Source organism: Phocoena phocoena, chromosome 20, assembly GCF_963924675.1.
Source record: "Phocoena phocoena chromosome 20, mPhoPho1.1, whole genome shotgun sequence".
NCBI classification, from domain to species: Eukaryota; Metazoa; Chordata; class Mammalia; order Artiodactyla; family Phocoenidae; genus Phocoena; species Phocoena phocoena.
Genome location: NC_089238.1, coordinates 17,847,824 through 17,864,518, shown reverse-complemented (window position 1 = coordinate 17,864,518; position 16,695 = coordinate 17,847,824). Strand labels below are relative to the sequence as shown.

Genomic DNA, 16,695 nt, shown 5'->3' with positions numbered 1-16,695 from the left:
CAACAAAGAGTAGCCCCCACTCGCCACAACTAGAGAAAGCTCGTGCACAGCAATGAAGACCCAACACAGCCAAAAATAAATAAATAAATAAAACCCCAAAAAAACCTATAGACAGTCAACGTGAATGAGAGCTAATGGCTAATTGTCAAATAGTTATAAAGCCACAGACACAGACACACACACACACCTGATCAAACCAAGTATTGGTGAGCACGTAAAGAAAATGGAACTCATACCCTGCTGGTGGGAACATATATGGAATAACAACTTTGGAAATAGTTTGGAAGTTTCTTAATAGGTTAAATATATCCCTAGTATATGACCCACCTATTCCACTCCTAAATATTTACCCAAGAGAAATGAAACCACAGGTCCAAAGATTAGTGCACAATATTCATGGCAGCTTTATTTCTAGTAGCCAAGAAACTAGAAACCACCCAAATATCCATCAACAGGTGAATGGACGAACAGTGGCATATTCACATACTGGAATACCACTCAGCAATTACAAGGATGAATTACTGATTTTCACAACAATATGGATGAATCTCAAAATAATTATGTTGAGTGAAAGAACCCAGCATAAGTATTTTGTATAATTCCGTTTATAAAAAAGTCTAGAAAATGGAGGTTAATCTTATAGTGATAGAAACAGATCGATGGCTGCCTGGGATGGGGATGAGGGTGGGCTGGGCCGAGGTATGGGAAGTGAGGTGGGGGAAGGAGGGAGGAATTACGAAGGGGCATGAGGAAACTTGAGGGGATGATAGATACATTTATTATCTTGATTATGGTGATGGTCTCACAGGTATAAACATATGTCATAACATCAAATTATTCATTTAAATAGGTACAGTTTATTGTACACCCATTATATAATAAAACTGCTTTAAAAAAGATAAAAGACTATCTAAAGCAAAAATAAGAACACCATATTGTGGGGTTTATAACATATAGAATTAAAACGTATAACGACAGTAGCAAAGAATGGGAAGGAGGAAACAGAAGTGATTGCTGGAAGATTCTTACACTATTACGCTAGACGCGAAGTGGAATAATGTCAGAGGTTAATTTGAATGTTAGTTTTTAGAGTAAAATAACCTAGAAATCGGCCAAATTTGCCAAAACCATGTTGACTATTTGGGGCTAATAAAGATTATAATCCAGAAATATATTTTTGGAAAACACGGGAGACTACAAAGATTTTCTAACGAGTCTACAGCATGCTTGCCGCGAAAGGACGTGGTCTTTTGTTTGTTTTTCTGCTTTATAATGGAATGTGAAGCTAACTCTCTCACTACTGCTGCTACATAAACATTTCAGTTCTAATGACACAACTTAAGGGTTGTTCACACAAACACTGAAGAGCCAGACAGACCTTCAAGTCCATCGCAGCGATGCCACCACCCACCAGCCATGAGACCCTGCGCCAATGACTAACACTTGAGCTCAAAACAGAGATGCCAACAGGGCCTCTCTCACAGGATCGTTGAGAGGATGAAATGAAACAGTGCTTCTTAAGCACTCACCGGAGTCCTTGGCTCAGAGGCAACACTAATAAATGGCTCTTCTTGTTATCAAGATTGTACCGAAGGAAAAAACAAGCACTAAAAATAGTTCAAAGTGTTTATTATCAGGAGGCATACAATATTCAAAGAACACTAAAAGAAGGTACCACCCTTGAGTGAAATTATTTCTCATTGTTAACAGTTAAGCCATGTATCCATGTATTTTATGGATTAAAAAGAAAGTCTAGGGCTTCCCTGGTGGCGCAGTGGTTGAGAGTCCGCCTGCCGATGCAGGAGACACGGGTTCGTGCCCGGTTCCGGGAAGATCCCACGTGCCGCGGAATGGCTGGGCCCGTGAGCCAGGGCTGCTGGGCCTGCGCGTCCGGAGCCTGTGCTCCGCAGCGGGAGAGGCCATAGCAGTGAGAGGCTCGCGTACCGCAAAAAAAAAAAGAAAGTCTAAAATTCTCCTGTGCCTAAAATTTTGGAGGGCATAGGCAGGGGTCTTAGGCATAAAAGAAGTCAGTTCTCTGGTGTGTTAGGAGCACTGAAGGATAGGGGTATCTCGGGCCCTGGCAAGCGAGCTCACTTCTCCTTCCTTCCTGCAAAGCAGTTCTTCTGAAAGGCAGACTTGTGTTTAAAAAGAAAATTATGTGCATATTTCAAATTCCTTTTAACATACTATCAACCTAAATATTTGTGCTTCAGTGTTTTATATTTTGAAAAATTGCATTCAATTATGACATGTGAGAACTCCACAGACCTGAAAGGAACAGACCATTATCCCACGGAGAAACCATATTAAGTGCTTCGTTATGGAACCGTGATACATATTGCAAAGGACATGATTCTAATCACCCTCCTTGTGATTTTCTTACCCATCTGAACAGTTCCGGGACCCAGCACTTGGTGGCTGAGCTCAGGGTGACCTCAGTGCCTGCTCACCCGAGACTCACCTTGGTCTCTCTGGAGAGGGGCTGGGGCCACGTGGAGGAGGTGTGCGGGGCACAGCTGGCTTCGGTGCGATGCTGGCTGCAGGGAGAAGGCCATGGATGATGTGTTTCTGCACAAATGAAACCCAGCAGAGGTCAATGGGATCATCTCTGGGGACTGCGACCACACCTCCCTGGGCCTGGAAGGGAACACCTGCACTGGTCACCCAGGGATCTAGTCACACCAGGAGGTCCACTCCTCCCCCTGCCATCCTCAAGCCCCATCTGGCCAGGCACACGTGCCCATGCAGGGAGCACCATATAGCTGCCCTCGGTGGGGACCCTCTGGCCCTTCCTTCCTCAGAACAGCTTCCCTGACCATCCCGCAGAGTCACCCTCCAGCACCCCCAACTGGTCTCACAGCACTGCCCCTGATGACCCTACTTACTCACTTGCCGCCCCCTCGGCTGGATGGAAGCTTCCTAAGAGCATGCAACCTTCTTGTCTTTATCAACCCTGGAACTCTGGCACTTAGCACATTGTCTAACACCTGGTAGGGGCTTAATAAGGATTTTAGGTAGTTTATCTCAAAGATGCAGAGTAACGAAAACTATTTCTCACACACAATGAAAGTCGGAGAATCCTGCTTTAGGCAACTGGGAGGCCCTGAGAAGTTTCTGAGTGTAACCCAATCTTCATTTCCTGTGCACCAGCCATTCATTTGTATCTACTAGAGGCAAAACGCCATGACAGCATTTCACGACAATGAAGAAATCTTGTCCTCATCTTTAAGGAGGGACAGTACAGAGGAGAAACACCCAGATATTTATAATACAACACAGAATCATGGAAAGTGCCAAGGGAGAGGTAAAGACAAAGTGCTGAGGTGACCCAGGGAGGGAAAGGCTCCTTCAGATCTGGGGGCCAGCAAAGGGACCGCTGATGTCCTGTTGGAAAAAATCTCAGAGCATTTAGACTGGGTCTTCAAAGATGGCCACTGCTCTCACATTTGGGAAATGCGATAGAAAGGCATTCCAGGAGGAGGGAGCAACAGAAACAAAGGAATGAAGCAAGACGTTAGTGGCAGTGTTCTAGAAATAAGCACTCCAGTTCGCTGGAACACAGAGGCATCTGAGTTGGAGAGGCTAGAAAAATGAGCTGGAGTCAGAGTGGGGACTGTTTCCATTTAAGAGTTTTGATACCAGACTAAGGAGATCTTGTGACCTAGTGAGAAGCACCCACTGAAAGTGGCCCCGGGGGAAGACTAATCGGGCTGGGGTGGGCACAAGGTACGGGGGCGGAAAGGAAGGTGCGACCAAGAGGAAGAGCCCGGGGTCTGGGCATACTTCAGGAGTGAGGGACGAGCAGGCCTTCCAAATGTCTTCTGCAGCGCTCCCACCCCCCACCCCCAGTCCCACGTTCATGGCCAACCCCAAGAGCAGGTATTCCAGAGCAGCCACTGCTGTATCCCACCATTCTCCAGGATATACACTTGTCTGCCGCCTCCCCCATCCCCCACTGCCTGGCAGATGCTCAAGGACAAGAAAGGTTTTTCTTCACCTTTGAATCCCCAGGGGCTGGCATCCAGAAGGTCCTTCAAAAAGGCCTCATGAGTTTTGTTTATTTATCTATTTATTTTTTGATAGAGTGAATCTCCCATAGTATGCCGAACATTTCTTCCCTGTACCACGATAATCATTTCCTAACTATGGTTCTCCTGCCTCTAGTCTCTAATAAAACACAGGATGATCCTACCTCAACCCAGCATGAAAACTCTCGGGTTGACAGAGAAATGTCCTCTCCTGGCACAGAAGGCTGCTAAGGCTGCTATCAGTTGGTTCCTATCAATGGCCCCAGATTCTTTTCTGGCAGGCCCTCCTCATCCCTACACATGCTGTAGCACTCAGAATTGCCTTCCTGTTCCCACGTAGCAAATGACTCTTTGTCAGACTTTTGTACATGCTGTTTTCTCCACCTGGAATTCTATTTCCTTACTCCTCCCAAGGCCCAGGTCAACTCTCTCGGCTGACTTTACTGCCCCTTCCGGTATATGCCTCTTCGGCACTTTTTCCCTCACCATTTTGTGTTGAATGACTTATAGGTTTGTCTACCCTTTAGCCTTTGGGGCCATAGGCTGTCAATCAATTGTGAATATCTGGCACACGCACAGTAGGAACTCAGTAATACAACAAAAACCTCAATAAAGATGCTGAGTTAGCAAAATTGCACTGGAAAAATATGCTTCAACTATGCCTTCCTTGCTTCTCAACATCCACCTGTCTAAAATGACTTCAGCAGGTCATAGGGCTGAGAACAGGAAGCCAAGTCAGACATGCTTTCTGATCCCAATCTGAAACGGAGTTCAGGAGTACCCTTATCAAAATGCTTTCTCTGTATTTAAAGTATTAAGTTTATGGAGAACTGGATGTAAGTACGTCTGGGGTTTCACCAGGGAAGTATGGAAAAGGGAGACAGGAGCAACGCCATTGCGGTGGGGGGCAGTGGTTACAAAGAAGTATCATAGCAGGAGGGGTCAGAGAATGAGCCTGGACGTGTGCGCCCGCAGTGCCAGAGTGGCCACGGTAAGGTCTGCAGGGAAGCATTCCAGGCAGAAGAAAGAGCAAAGACAAAGGCCTGAATAAACCTAAAGGTGGGAATAGCTGGAGCGTCTGTGTGTGTGACTTGTGGGCAGTGGGCACGATCAGAATTGCATTTTAAAAGAATCCCTTTGGCTGCTTTGTGGAGAACGGACCTAGGGGAAGGGCAGGAACGGAGACCGAGAAATAGGGAGGAGTTGCTGCAGCAGTGCAGGTAGACGATGGAGGGCGGGGTGGGAGCGGGGACGGCTGCCAGATGCATTTGGTGGGTGGAATCTATAGAACTTGCTGGTGGGGTGTACATGGTGCGTGGCGGAGGAAAGAATCAAGAATGACTTCCCACAGAGGAATATTCAGTAGTGGAGCAAGTTTGTGCCGGCAGGAGTGAACTCCCGACACCGGAGCGAAAGTTACAGGTGAGACAGGGCGAGTCCTATCGACTGAGGCCGACACTGGGATAGAGGATCCGTGTTCCAAACACGAAAATTCAGGGCTTCTCGAAAGAAAAACCAATTCCTCTTGTGCCGCTACCTTGCCTCCATCCCAAATCCCAACCCCTTCCCACTTAACTCCCGGCCCCACGGGCCAGAGCGCAAGCCGGGCGCAGATATACTTACAAACTGCCTCTTGCCGCCTCTCCGGACCCCCAGGAGCATTCTTGCTGCAGGGGTTGGCCAGACCGACACTGGACTGACAAGCAGAACTCAGAGCCGAGTACCACTCCCTAAAGTGGGCCGCCTCCAGCGGGCCTAGCCCCAGACGCCTTTTGTACGTAACGGACTTCGCAACAACCACGTCTACCATTGGCTTTGCTTTTCCCAAGACCAATCAGAGCGAAGGTTACTGCACACCCGTCGCTCATGGCAACCAGCGGGTACCTCTCAAATCCTCTCCAGGGCTGAAATTGTGTGCGCTGTTCATTCTCTTATTGGCCAGTCACGTGTCGATCTCTGAGTCCATAGGCTATCCGGCGCCAGAGGAGGTAGAGGGCGGGCAGGATGAAGGTCTTGGAGAGCGCGCAGGAAAGAACCCGGAAGTGGGGCGCCGCAGGTAATGTCGCGGGAGACCCAAAACGGCCCTGGTCGGCTCGGCCCCCGCCCTGGACTGGATGGAGGAGCCACGGCGCGGGAGTGTCAGGGGCCAGGCAGGTGACGCAGATGAGGGACGGGGCTTCTAGGACAGGAATTTCCTGGTTTTTAGACTTTGGCTAATAATCAAGCCTCCTAAAGAACACTCTGCAGACGGGCCCCTGCCAAAGAGGCCGGGGCTGGGAGTGGAATGCGGGGCCGTGTGCCGGAGACCCTGCTCAAGTGCCGTCTTGTATTCCGCTCACTAGATCCAGGCCGCCGATGGAAAGGAACACCCCTGATGGCACAGGCCCCATGCACGTGCCGTTTGGGCACATTGTGGCCAATGAGAAATGGCGCGGGTCGCAGCTGGCACAGGGAATGCAAGGTCGGTGGGCTCCCTCTACTGAAGCCCTCTGTCACCTCAGCCCACTTTTTAAAAACGTTCTGCCTATTGCCGTGTTTTCATCCAAGGCTCACGGAACTTATTTTCTTTTCTGTATTTTAAGGAAAAATTAAACTCGTTTTTGAGGATGGCCTGACACCGGTAGATTTTTACTTGTCTAGCAGATCCTGCATTCTTTATATCACCGAAGCTGATTTGGTGGCAGGAAATGGCTACAGAAAGAGACTTGTTCGGGTTAGAAACGTAAGTACTGAATTAAAGAAACAAATTGAAAATTGACTTCTATCCCTCTGTCTATCCCTTGGAATAATTTATATAAAACCATTGGCCATTCCAAGCACCCTTGGATAGCTTCTTAGTCTTGAATGGAATTTTGTTACAAAATAGTTTCCTGTCTCTTTTTTTTTCATTGAAGTCCAGTAAACTTCAAGGGATTGTAGTAGTTGAAAAAACGCACACGAGTGAACAGTACTTTCCAGCCGTACAGAAATTTACTGTGCTGGATCTGGGGATGGTGTTGCTTCCAGTGGCCAGCCAGACAGAAGCGTCCTGTCTCATTATCCAGTTGGTAAGTACTGATTCCCACTCCTCCACAATAGCCCTGTGTTAGGACTCTTGACTGACCTTCCTGGACCTGTTACTCTGACACACAGCTGCCCTTATTATAGGTACAATCCATCAGGTCACTCTATCAGTGACTGGTTTGGTTTCTAAAACCTTTTTGAGGAATTTAAGTTCAGACGCTGCCTCTGCAGCTAGCTGAGCTTGCCCCCCATTCTAGGCAAGCATGTAACAAAGCAAACAAGTTGGAGACCTGATTTTAGCCTCCCAGGCTGTGAGGACTCCATCATGCACTATTCTGCACTTAGGCTGGTGACATTGGCAACAGCTTCTTCGCCTCATCGACACGTATCTTTTTCTTTTTTTTTTCGGCCGGGCCATGCGGCATGTGGGATCTTTGTTCCCCGACCAGGGATCGAACCTGCACCCCCTACATTGGAAGGGCAGAGTCTTAAATACTGGACTGCCAGGGAAGTCCCGCCATGTATCTTTTGTCTGCACTTCTGTCTGCAAGTTCATGTGTTGGTTTTTTTTAACCTAGTGGTTTTCCATATAGTTCATCTTTTAATAATTTTACTGATGCCTGAAAAATTATATTCATGGTATATATGAGAATATTTGCAGTGGTGAATCAAGCTGAACCAAATGGAAAAACTAAAACTAAATTTCCACAAAACAGAATTTTAAGAAACATCCAGTCTTCTAGAGGGCACTCATGTGCTTTTCCTTTCATCCCGGTTCAGGTTGAAGAGCAAACCAAAGAGCCCAGTAAGAACCCTTTACTCAGGAAGAAACGGGCTCTGATCTCCGAGCCAGCCCTCCTTCGAACTGTGCAACAGATCCCAGGAGTCGGGAAAGTTAAAGCTCCTCTCCTGCTCCAGAGGTTTCCAAGTATCCAGCAACTAAGTAATGCTTCCATCCAAGAACTGGAGCCGGTGGTTGGACAGTCAGTGGCCCAGCACATTCATGCGTTCTTCACCCGGTCCAGGTGATGGCTCTTCCCATAGCATCTCCTTTACACGACGAACCACAGGATCTTGTTTTCTTTCACATTAAGAAACAATATTTCCTCTCACAGAAACTAGGGAAGGATGAAGTGAGGCCTGAATGGCACCTGCCAGTTGTCCTGGCCTGCTTTCTGGGCTCAGGTATCTACTTCAGGTCGTGTGCCCCAGATGGCACTGTCCGCACCCTGCTAGCATGAAGAGGGCTGGTGGACACCTTCCTAAGGGAGTCGGTTTAAACAGGGACTCTCAAGATTCAGCAAAAAGCCAGCTTGGGCAGATTTTAATGTGTGACCTTCACCTGTATCTATCATGGAAGGTGGTGGATGTGACCGTCTAAAGGAAACAAACCTACAATGAATGAAGCACTGTGTACCATAAGCCCCTTGTTCCTTCTGGCAGAGCCACTGTTCTTCAGGTCTGGTCTTAATACACCTGTGCTTTGAGGGTGGCTGCCAGTGTAAACAAACAATTGTCCTGCCTTTTATCTTCCTTCCTTCCTTTCTCCCTCCATCCCTCCCTTCTGGGTAGCTGCACAGTTTGTTTGTAATCACTGAGCATGACTTCTGAACACAGAAAGCCTGGAGTCCAGAGTTCCCATTTTAAAATAAAAAGCCAATGTGTACGAGGGAGGGAAAGAATGTGTTTGTAAATGTATCGCCCAACAATGGGAAGAGAAAAGGGAAAATGGCAGGTGCAGCTGCATCCAGAGAGGAGAGCCTGGGGATCAAAATGTACAACTGCTCATTCAAAAAATACATACAGTTAAAGAGGCTATATGTTTTCAGGGATACTAAGATAACTTGAGAGCTAAGTCCTGTTTTGTGAAATGTTAGTAATTTTTAAAAATCAAATACAATAAAAACATTTTGTGCATTAGGGTAAAAATGATTTGAAAGAGGAGGGAATTAAAGTGAAATCAAAGTGGAAACCATTAACTCAGGCAAATGAATGCATTTATGTAAATATTTATACAAAAATAGCCCTAAGAGCAATGGATACACTTTCCCAAATATGGTTGCTTCCCTTTTGATATTACACACTAGAAAATATTTAAGTTTGTTAATTCTCAAAATTACATGTCAATGATATATTTTTAAAAGCTATATAACTTGTACTATGCCAACAGTGAATCTTATTAGAGTCACAGTGTCATCCAACGTATATATAGCAAGAGAAATCAGTTGATAAGAATGTCATTTTTAAAAGTCAAATAGAGCTCTAAACTTGAATCATTTACATCCTGACCTTATACAATGTTTTTAACCCTTCTTAAAGACTCTTAAAATATACAACTATGTACTTTCTACTTTAAACAAAATGAAAAATGTTTTGAGTATCAAACAGTATATTATCTACCTTGTAGACAGCATCTTCATCTAACACTGCCACTGTGTTAGCGACTTTTAAATGACATAAAATAGAAGAAAAGTTGCTCCTAAATGGTTCTTTATAAGTCATGACAAATTTGGCACTAGACTTTATCTGGAAACAGCATTCATATTATTTAGAAATAATAGTAAAATCTTGTTGTTTTAGGTTAATGAATTCCCCTTAGGAAGGAACTCTTTGGGACAGTTTTTAGTAACACTAATTTAAGTCTATCATTATTGTCCCTTGCCCTGCCTTAATTTGGGGTCATCTGAATTCTGAGTTAAGGAACTATCCATCTATCACCCAAGTCTGGAAACCTACAAATAGGACCAGTATAGGAAATCCTAATTTAACTATGATAGTAAGTAGCTAAGAGTCTTAATTATAGTCGTTAAAAACAGCCATATGTCCACATTATTCTATTTACAATACTTTATATAATAAATAACTTGCAGCAGTATGGTGAGACTCCCCTAATAAGTTTGTTTTCCACAAATTTCTAGAGGTTTCTTGTTACTGTCATTCATAAAAACATATCAATTGTAGGTTTACGCTGTGAGAAAATGGGATTTGAGAATATTTAGAAATTTTCCGCTATGGCACAAATATGAAGGCCCAGTCAGCACGGGAAATGCTTTTGTTTCCTCACGTTAGTACAAAGAACTGTCGGAGGTGAGAAGGCTGAACGGAGAGGGGAGCTTCTTCTTGACCGGAGGCCCCACAACCCTGACCCCAACCGATGGGAGGCACAAGGTGCTCGCCGACTTCTGTCTGTTCTTGTTGGTGTTCCAACTCAAAAAGGACAGCTTTTTCGAGATTTTCTTGGTTTTATCAGTTTTATCATCATCATCTGTGGCTAAGCAGATCATGGAGTAAGTTTTCTGCATTCCCACGGAGTATGTGGCACATTTACTATGCTGCATACAGAAAAGGAGAGAGAAAGGCGTTAGAAGTCAAGATGTCAGAGAAACGATTGCGAAGTTTGAGGCTCAGATTCTGCACTCATAGCATCCTCTTTAAAATTACGTTGACATAATTCTGAAACTCAGTGACAAATGCTTATATAGAATTAGGTTCTTAACAACAAGGACAATTCTTAAGGAATATACTCAGTAGTAGTAACTTAGGCTAGAGACCACTACCTTTTAAGGTTATTACATTTGAAAAAGTAATATATACTCATGGTCAATGATATGAAAATGCATGAGGTGAACAGCAGGTGTCCCTCCTACCTGGGCTTTCAGGCTCTTCCCCTGAGGTAACCACCATCTGTTACACTTTTAGAGATAACATTCGTATACAGGTATTGCTATGTTGTGTAAGTATAAATCACCATTTGTCTTTCCTTAGGAATACACTACACACACTTGTCCGCACCCTGCTTTCTTCACTTAATGTATCCTGGATTTCAGTGCACACCAACAGATACAGATCAACTTCATTCCCTTTAAAGACAGTACAGGGTCCATGTGATGAGGATATTAAATTTTTCCAATTTTTTAAACGTGAAATAAACATAACGTCAAATTTACCATTTTAACCATTAAGTTCTGTTTATTTCACCAGTTTAAAGATATGCCCTCCCATGTGCCTGGACCCTCTCACTCCCTCTCTCCTCCAGGTATCCCCTCCTTTCTGCTCTCCTGTCTCCTAAACCTTTCCCATCTGCACACAAGCTGACTGTGCTATCAACACACACACCTTTGAAAAACTCTCCTTTACCCCTACGTCCCCTCCCAGCTACCACCGCAATATCTCTGCTCCCTTTCACAAGTCTTCCCTTTCTCTCATTCACTTGTTTCCTGTCCTCATCCAGCATGCTCCCCACTACCCAGTCCCCAAATCTTCCTGGGGCACCTCTCTGACACTCTCAGGGCCTTATGGAGCACAGCTGGAAACTACTGCACTCGTCTAAATCTTAGATTATACAGATGAGGACCATGAAGCCTGCTGAAGGTCAAACAGCTTATTAACAGCAGGCAGGGCCTGATTCCAGGTCTTTGATTCCAAGCCTGGGGTTCTTTCCACGACATCAGTGGTAGTCAGAATGGTGGTAGTCTCCATTTTCCCGAGGCTCAGAGCAAGTCTCTGACGCCCAAGGTCATGGAACTGGTGAAAGCCAGGATTCAAAGGCAGGCAGTCTGAATACAGAACCCTTGCTTTCATCCCTACGTCAGATTCTTCATTGGCCTGGTTCAATCAGAAATGTGACAGGACTAACAGATAAGCCTTTCAGTCTCTTCAGGGGCAGGGCTGCTCTCTAAAGCTGCAGGTCCTCCGGCTGTGCCTAACAGACTCCGGCCCTCAGGCCAGAGCCCAGCACTTTTATATATCCTCTTGGACAAACTTCTTTTGTTTCTGGTTGAGACCTTGATCACTAGTCTAACAATTCTACGGATTCCACCCCTCAAAGTGCCATTTTTCATGATCCCTTCTCCCAAGATGCTCTGAGTCCCTTGACTCCTTTATCTTCTTTTTTCTAATTGAGTTATAATTCACATACCATAAAATTCACCATTTTAATACAATCCAGTGGGTTTTAGTATAGTCACAGGGTTGTGCAACCACTAACATTACCGAATTTCAGAACATTCCCACCCCCTCCAAAAGAAACCCTGGGGACTTCCCTGGCGGTCTGGCGGTTAGAACTCCGTGCTTCCACTGCAGGGGGCGTGGGTTCCATACCTGGTCAGGGAACTAAGAGCCTGCAAGCTGTGCGGTGCAGCCAAAAAAGAAGGGAAAAAAAAAAAAAAGAAACCCTGTCCCATCAGCAGTTACACTCCCCATTCCCCGACGCCCCAGCCCCTGGCAACCAACCACTAACCTACATTCTGTTTCTATGGGTTTGCCTATTTCTTACCAATGGAATCACACAATCATTCACTCTCCAACCCTCTCTAAGTCTGAGTTCTGTTGCCATTTCCCCATGAAAAATGTCCTTTTGTCCTGCTGCCAAATATAATAGACATGGCTCTGCTTCCCTCATTCTCCACGTCTTAACTGTGTTCAGCACAAGCCACCGCTCTTTCCGGGCAGGATTTTCTTCTCTTGGTTTCCGAAGCCCCACTTTATCCCACCTGTCTGCACTCCCCTTCGCACCTACTTCTAACTGACCTCCAGACGCCTGTGGTGTCTCTCGGGGTTGAGTCCTCCACCCTCAACCCCTTGAGGGTACTTTCGTTTAGTATCTTACAGCTTTAAATATCATCTCTGTGCTGATAATCCTCAAATATTTAGTTCTAGGCTGACATTTGCCTTGAACTGAAGATCTGAACATCCAGCTGCCTACTTTACCTTTACATCCAGATGCCTAATGGCACGCGAACCACACACAACACTTGTTTTTCTCTCTCCTCAGCCTCCCTCACCCTTGCCCCGTGTCCCGTCATTAAGAAAAATGATGCAGTAGTTCAAGCCAAAAGCTGTGCAGTCCTCTCTCTTTCCCGATCCTTTTTTTTTTTTTTTTTTTGCGGTACGCTGGCCTCTCACTGTTGTGGCCTCTCCCGTTGCGGAGCACAGGCTTCGGATGCGCAGGCTCAGCGGCCATGGCTCACAAACCCAGCCGCTCTGCAGCATGTGGGATCCTCCCGGACCGGGGCATGAACCCGTGTCCCCTGCATCGGCAGGCAGACTCTCAACCACTGCACCATCAGGGAAGCCCTCCCGCATCTTTTTTATACAAGTCATCTACAAATCCATCAGCTCCATATCCAAATTACGTCTCAGGTGCACCCCACCTCTCTACACCTCCATTGTCACCCCCTAGTGGGACGGTGCTAACGTCATTGGCCTGGGTGACTGCCACAGCCAGCTTGCTCTGCGGCCACCCGGCTGGCCTCCAGACAGCAAGACGGCCTTCTAAAATAAACATCATGCCACATCACTCCCCGTCTCAAAAGGTTTCAAACTCCCTCCACTGCCGATGAAGCCCTGCCTCCCTCCCACCGCATTTCCCTCCACTCTGGCCCTTGTCAAGATGCTCGGGCTGAAAGGCCTTCTTTTAGTTCCTCTAGCAGGTGAAGCTCATTCCTGCCACAGGGTCTGGTCTCTGCACCTGTTGGTGCCCCTGCCCACGTGCTCTTGTACCTCTTCACATGGCTGGTTCCTCCTGTGACTCAAGCCTCAGGGCAAGCCCTGCTCAGGAGCCCCTCCCAGCTCCAGTCATTCTAGCACATTACACATTTTATTTCCTTTACAGCACGTACCCAAAATCACAACCACTTATTGCATATTTAGTGCCAGCTTTGTGGGGGCAGGGACCTTATCTGTCTAATTCCAGCTGTAGCTCCAACACCTGAGAAGGGCCTGGCACACAGTTGATGCCCAATCGATATTTGTTGAATGAATAAACACATACTGTTCTAGAGGGAAGCGTCCAAGGTACATAATTGAATGCAGCAAGCACAGAAGAGTGCGTATGCCACAATTCCTCCGACTTGGGGAAACAAAGGGATGTAACTGTGCACATGGACTTGCACAGGCTCAGACGCTTCCCAAGATCTCCCAGGAAACAGCTAACACTGTCCCGGATGACGTGAGGAGAGCATCTTCCACACATCATCTCAAGCCCTTCTGTATCAATTCAGTATTTTTTTTAACCATGAGTATGTACTACTTTTGCAATTGAAAAGAATTTAACCAATTAAAATAATTGGTTAAAAATTATTAATTTTTATATTAATTAATTTTTATATTATATCATATATATTTATATTATATAATTAATATAATATATTGATTTTTATATTATAATTTTTATAATTATTTTATAATTATTTCATAATTATAAAAATTATGAAAAATAAATCAATTGGTTCTTTTACCTATAGCAGGGGTCCCAACCCCTGGGCCGTGGACCAGTACCAGTCCACAGCCTGTTAGGAACCCGGCCGCACAGCAGGAGGTGAGTGGCGGGAGAGCAAGCAAAGCTCCATCTGCCGCTCTCCATCTCTCCCCATCGCTCCCCATCGCTCCCGTTACCGCCTGAGCCACCCCACCCACCCCGCCCCACCCCTCATCCGTGGAAAAAGTGTCTTCCGCAAAACCGGTCCCTGGTGCCAAAGAGGCTGGGGACCGCTGATCTACAGGATTAAAAAAAAAAGCTTTCCAGTGATCTCTCTGACCCAAGTTGAGCACATCCCAGTGATGACGGGCTTAGGAGTTCAGTCGTTTGTGGCATGTTACAAATGCAGGCAGGAGGCAGGGGTCCGGATAAAGACCTCTGGGGCTGGACTCACACTGACTTCACTCCACGTCGCTGTTTGCTGCCAGGGGCCATCAGCACTCACCATGGACGATGTGGCATCCAGGAGGCTCACGACCTTCATCTCAATGTCGTTCTGGCCAAAGCTCTTCAGCAGCTTCATAACCTCACTCACAGTCAGCCACTTACAATCCACGTCTTGAATGGAAACAATATAATCCCCTTCCTTGGCTCCTGCCACCTATGAAAGTATGATTTAAATGAAGGTCAATGTTCTGTTCACTCAGATCCCTAAAGCAGTTCCCAAGTTCATTAATAAAATAGTTATCTGGGGCTTCCCTGGTGGCGCAGTGGTTGGGAATCCGCCTGCCGATGCAGGGGACACGGGTTCGTGCCCCGTTCCGGGAGGATCCCACATGCCGCGGAGCGGCTGGGCCCGTGAGCCATGGCCGCTGAGCCTGCGCGTCCGGAGCCTGTGCTCCGCAACGGGAGAGGCCGCGGCAGTGAGAGGCCCGCGTACCGCAAAACAATAAATAAATAAATAAAAAATAAAATAGTTATCTGCACAAATTTGCTTCAAGAAGGCAAAAATTAATCCTTTTCTCTTTGGGCAAGAAAGGTATGAGAGGCCTTTCACATAAAGCAAGGCCTTTTACATAGAGGAACCCTACATTGAATCACCCACATACATTTGTTTGGGCAGCTCTCTTTATATTTTACCAGTTTCACTGTCTGCAAAGATGCCAGGGAGTTTTGCTCCCAATTTAGAAGGGTCCACACTTACGGCAGCAGAGCAGTACGGATCCAGGAAGTGGACTTGAACCGGGGAGTGTCCTCTCAGGGTGAACCCCAAGTCTCCTTCTTCTGCAGTGAAGTGAATGCTTCGAGGAGGCGTCCATCTCTTATTAGCCGAAAACACAGATAAAGGGCCCTTTGGAATAGAGCATCATTAGCTGTAGGAGCTGAAGGCTGAATCAGGAACTTTTGAAAACCAAAAGAAATGATGCCTTATTGTCCTTACAGATTTCATTCGGCCCTGCTCCTAGACTAATGATACCATCTGGGATAATACGTGCTACAGAGTCATACAAGAATGTTAATTGCCATTTGCTCTAAAAGATCCAACATATTTAAGATAAAATTATCTTTTTAAAATTATCTTAATTTAAATAATCTTATATAACATCTCTAATTAAAAATCAAAAACATCTAAAAGTAGCCTTTTACATACTTGCAATTTATAAAACAGCTTTCCCCTCAAGTCATTATGAAATAGATGTTCAACATACCAGCTTCTGGAAGAAGTCAGTTACTGTCACCTTGGAGAACTGTGGTGGTATAATTTCAACCTCTCGCTCAGTTTTAGCTGGAAAAGAAGATTAAAAGTAAAAGCATAAATGTTTTTCTAATTGAAAGTTACCCTTGAAAACTCAGGCCTAACTCCATTTGGGTATCTACTATGAGCTATATCCCACTCTGGGGCTGGGACAGAGTAGTGACAATAAGACAAATTCCCTGCCTTCGAGGAGCTTATTTGTATTCTAGGGGACATCCAATGGTATTCATAAAATCCTACTGAGAAGTAACCTACGTTTCAGGTGTGGCTGTTATAGAAATACCATGCTTTCAGCACAGTTTCGGGCGAGATGTGCTTCCTCTCTTCAGTATTAATGTGTGATGCGAGGATTTCACAGTGAGAAGTGGGTTTGCCAAATCTCCACTATCATATTCACGGCAGGCTCAAGCCAACCCTTCCCATGAGGCTAGTCAGTGTCTAACAAAGGATCCCAGTGCAGGCTAAGTATACATGAACAACAGCATAAAAAGAAAATATGGGGAAGAAGACTGGCACTGCCAAGAAGACTGACACACCCCTGTATTCACGGGACGGCCCTGTGGTTTCTCACAAACGAACTGCCTCACACAGCACTGGGCTCAGACAGGTTACTCATCCACTACAAGAGTGGTGCCACCACCCCCAGACAGCCTCGCCAGGAGCTGTGCATCTCCCTCCCTCTGTGGAGGTTGTCTCTACTGTGTGGACAA

General features: G+C 45.8%; 3 protein-coding genes across 3 annotated transcripts in view; 1 reads left to right on the top strand and 2 right to left on the bottom strand.

Moving 5' to 3' along the window:
* CEP89 (centrosomal protein 89) overlaps positions 1-5,690 on the bottom strand; it is a 79,499-nt gene extending 73,809 nt beyond the window's left edge. The window contains exons 1-2 of the mRNA XM_065898356.1: positions 5,652-5,690; positions 2,462-2,568 (exon numbers count right to left, since the gene is read on the bottom strand). Coding sequence (XP_065754428.1) covers positions 2,462-2,568; positions 5,652-5,690 — 146 coding nt within the window. The remainder of the gene's footprint in view (positions 1-2,461; positions 2,569-5,651) is intronic.
* Positions 5,691-6,383: 693 nt separating this feature from the next.
* Positions 6,384-8,060, top strand: FAAP24 (FA core complex associated protein 24). Its single transcript, XM_065899605.1, has 4 exons — positions 6,384-6,489; positions 6,611-6,750; positions 6,923-7,075; positions 7,812-8,060. The coding sequence occupies exons 1-4, from the start codon at positions 6,384-6,386 to the stop codon at positions 8,058-8,060; spliced, it is 648 nt and encodes a 215-aa protein (XP_065755677.1).
* A 946-nt stretch (positions 8,061-9,006) lies between these two features.
* RHPN2 (rhophilin Rho GTPase binding protein 2) overlaps positions 9,007-16,695 on the bottom strand; it is a 58,920-nt gene continuing 51,231 nt past the window's right edge. Inside the window, exons 12-15 of the mRNA XM_065898807.1 lie at positions 15,939-16,015; positions 15,434-15,580; positions 14,735-14,890; positions 9,007-10,363 (exon numbers count right to left, since the gene is read on the bottom strand). Of these exons, the coding sequence (XP_065754879.1) occupies positions 10,097-10,363; positions 14,735-14,890; positions 15,434-15,580; positions 15,939-16,015 (647 nt within the window). The 3' untranslated portion in view covers positions 9,007-10,096. The remainder of the gene's footprint in view (positions 10,364-14,734; positions 14,891-15,433; positions 15,581-15,938; positions 16,016-16,695) is intronic.

What these genes read in the sequence shown, in the direction of transcription:
- FAAP24 (XM_065899605.1), top strand. Translation starts at nt 6,384, where the DNA reads ATGGAAAGGAACACCCCTGATGGCACAGGCCCCATGCACGTGCCGTTT. An exon ending in GCTGGCACAGGGAATGCAAG is followed by an intron (nt 6,490 to 6,610) that starts GTCGGTGGGCTC and finishes CTGTATTTTAAG; the next exon opens with GAAAAATTAAACTCGTTTTT. An exon ending in CCTGTCTCATTATCCAGTTG is followed by an intron (nt 7,076 to 7,811) that starts GTAAGTACTGAT and finishes ATCCCGGTTCAG; the next exon opens with GTTGAAGAGCAAACCAAAGA.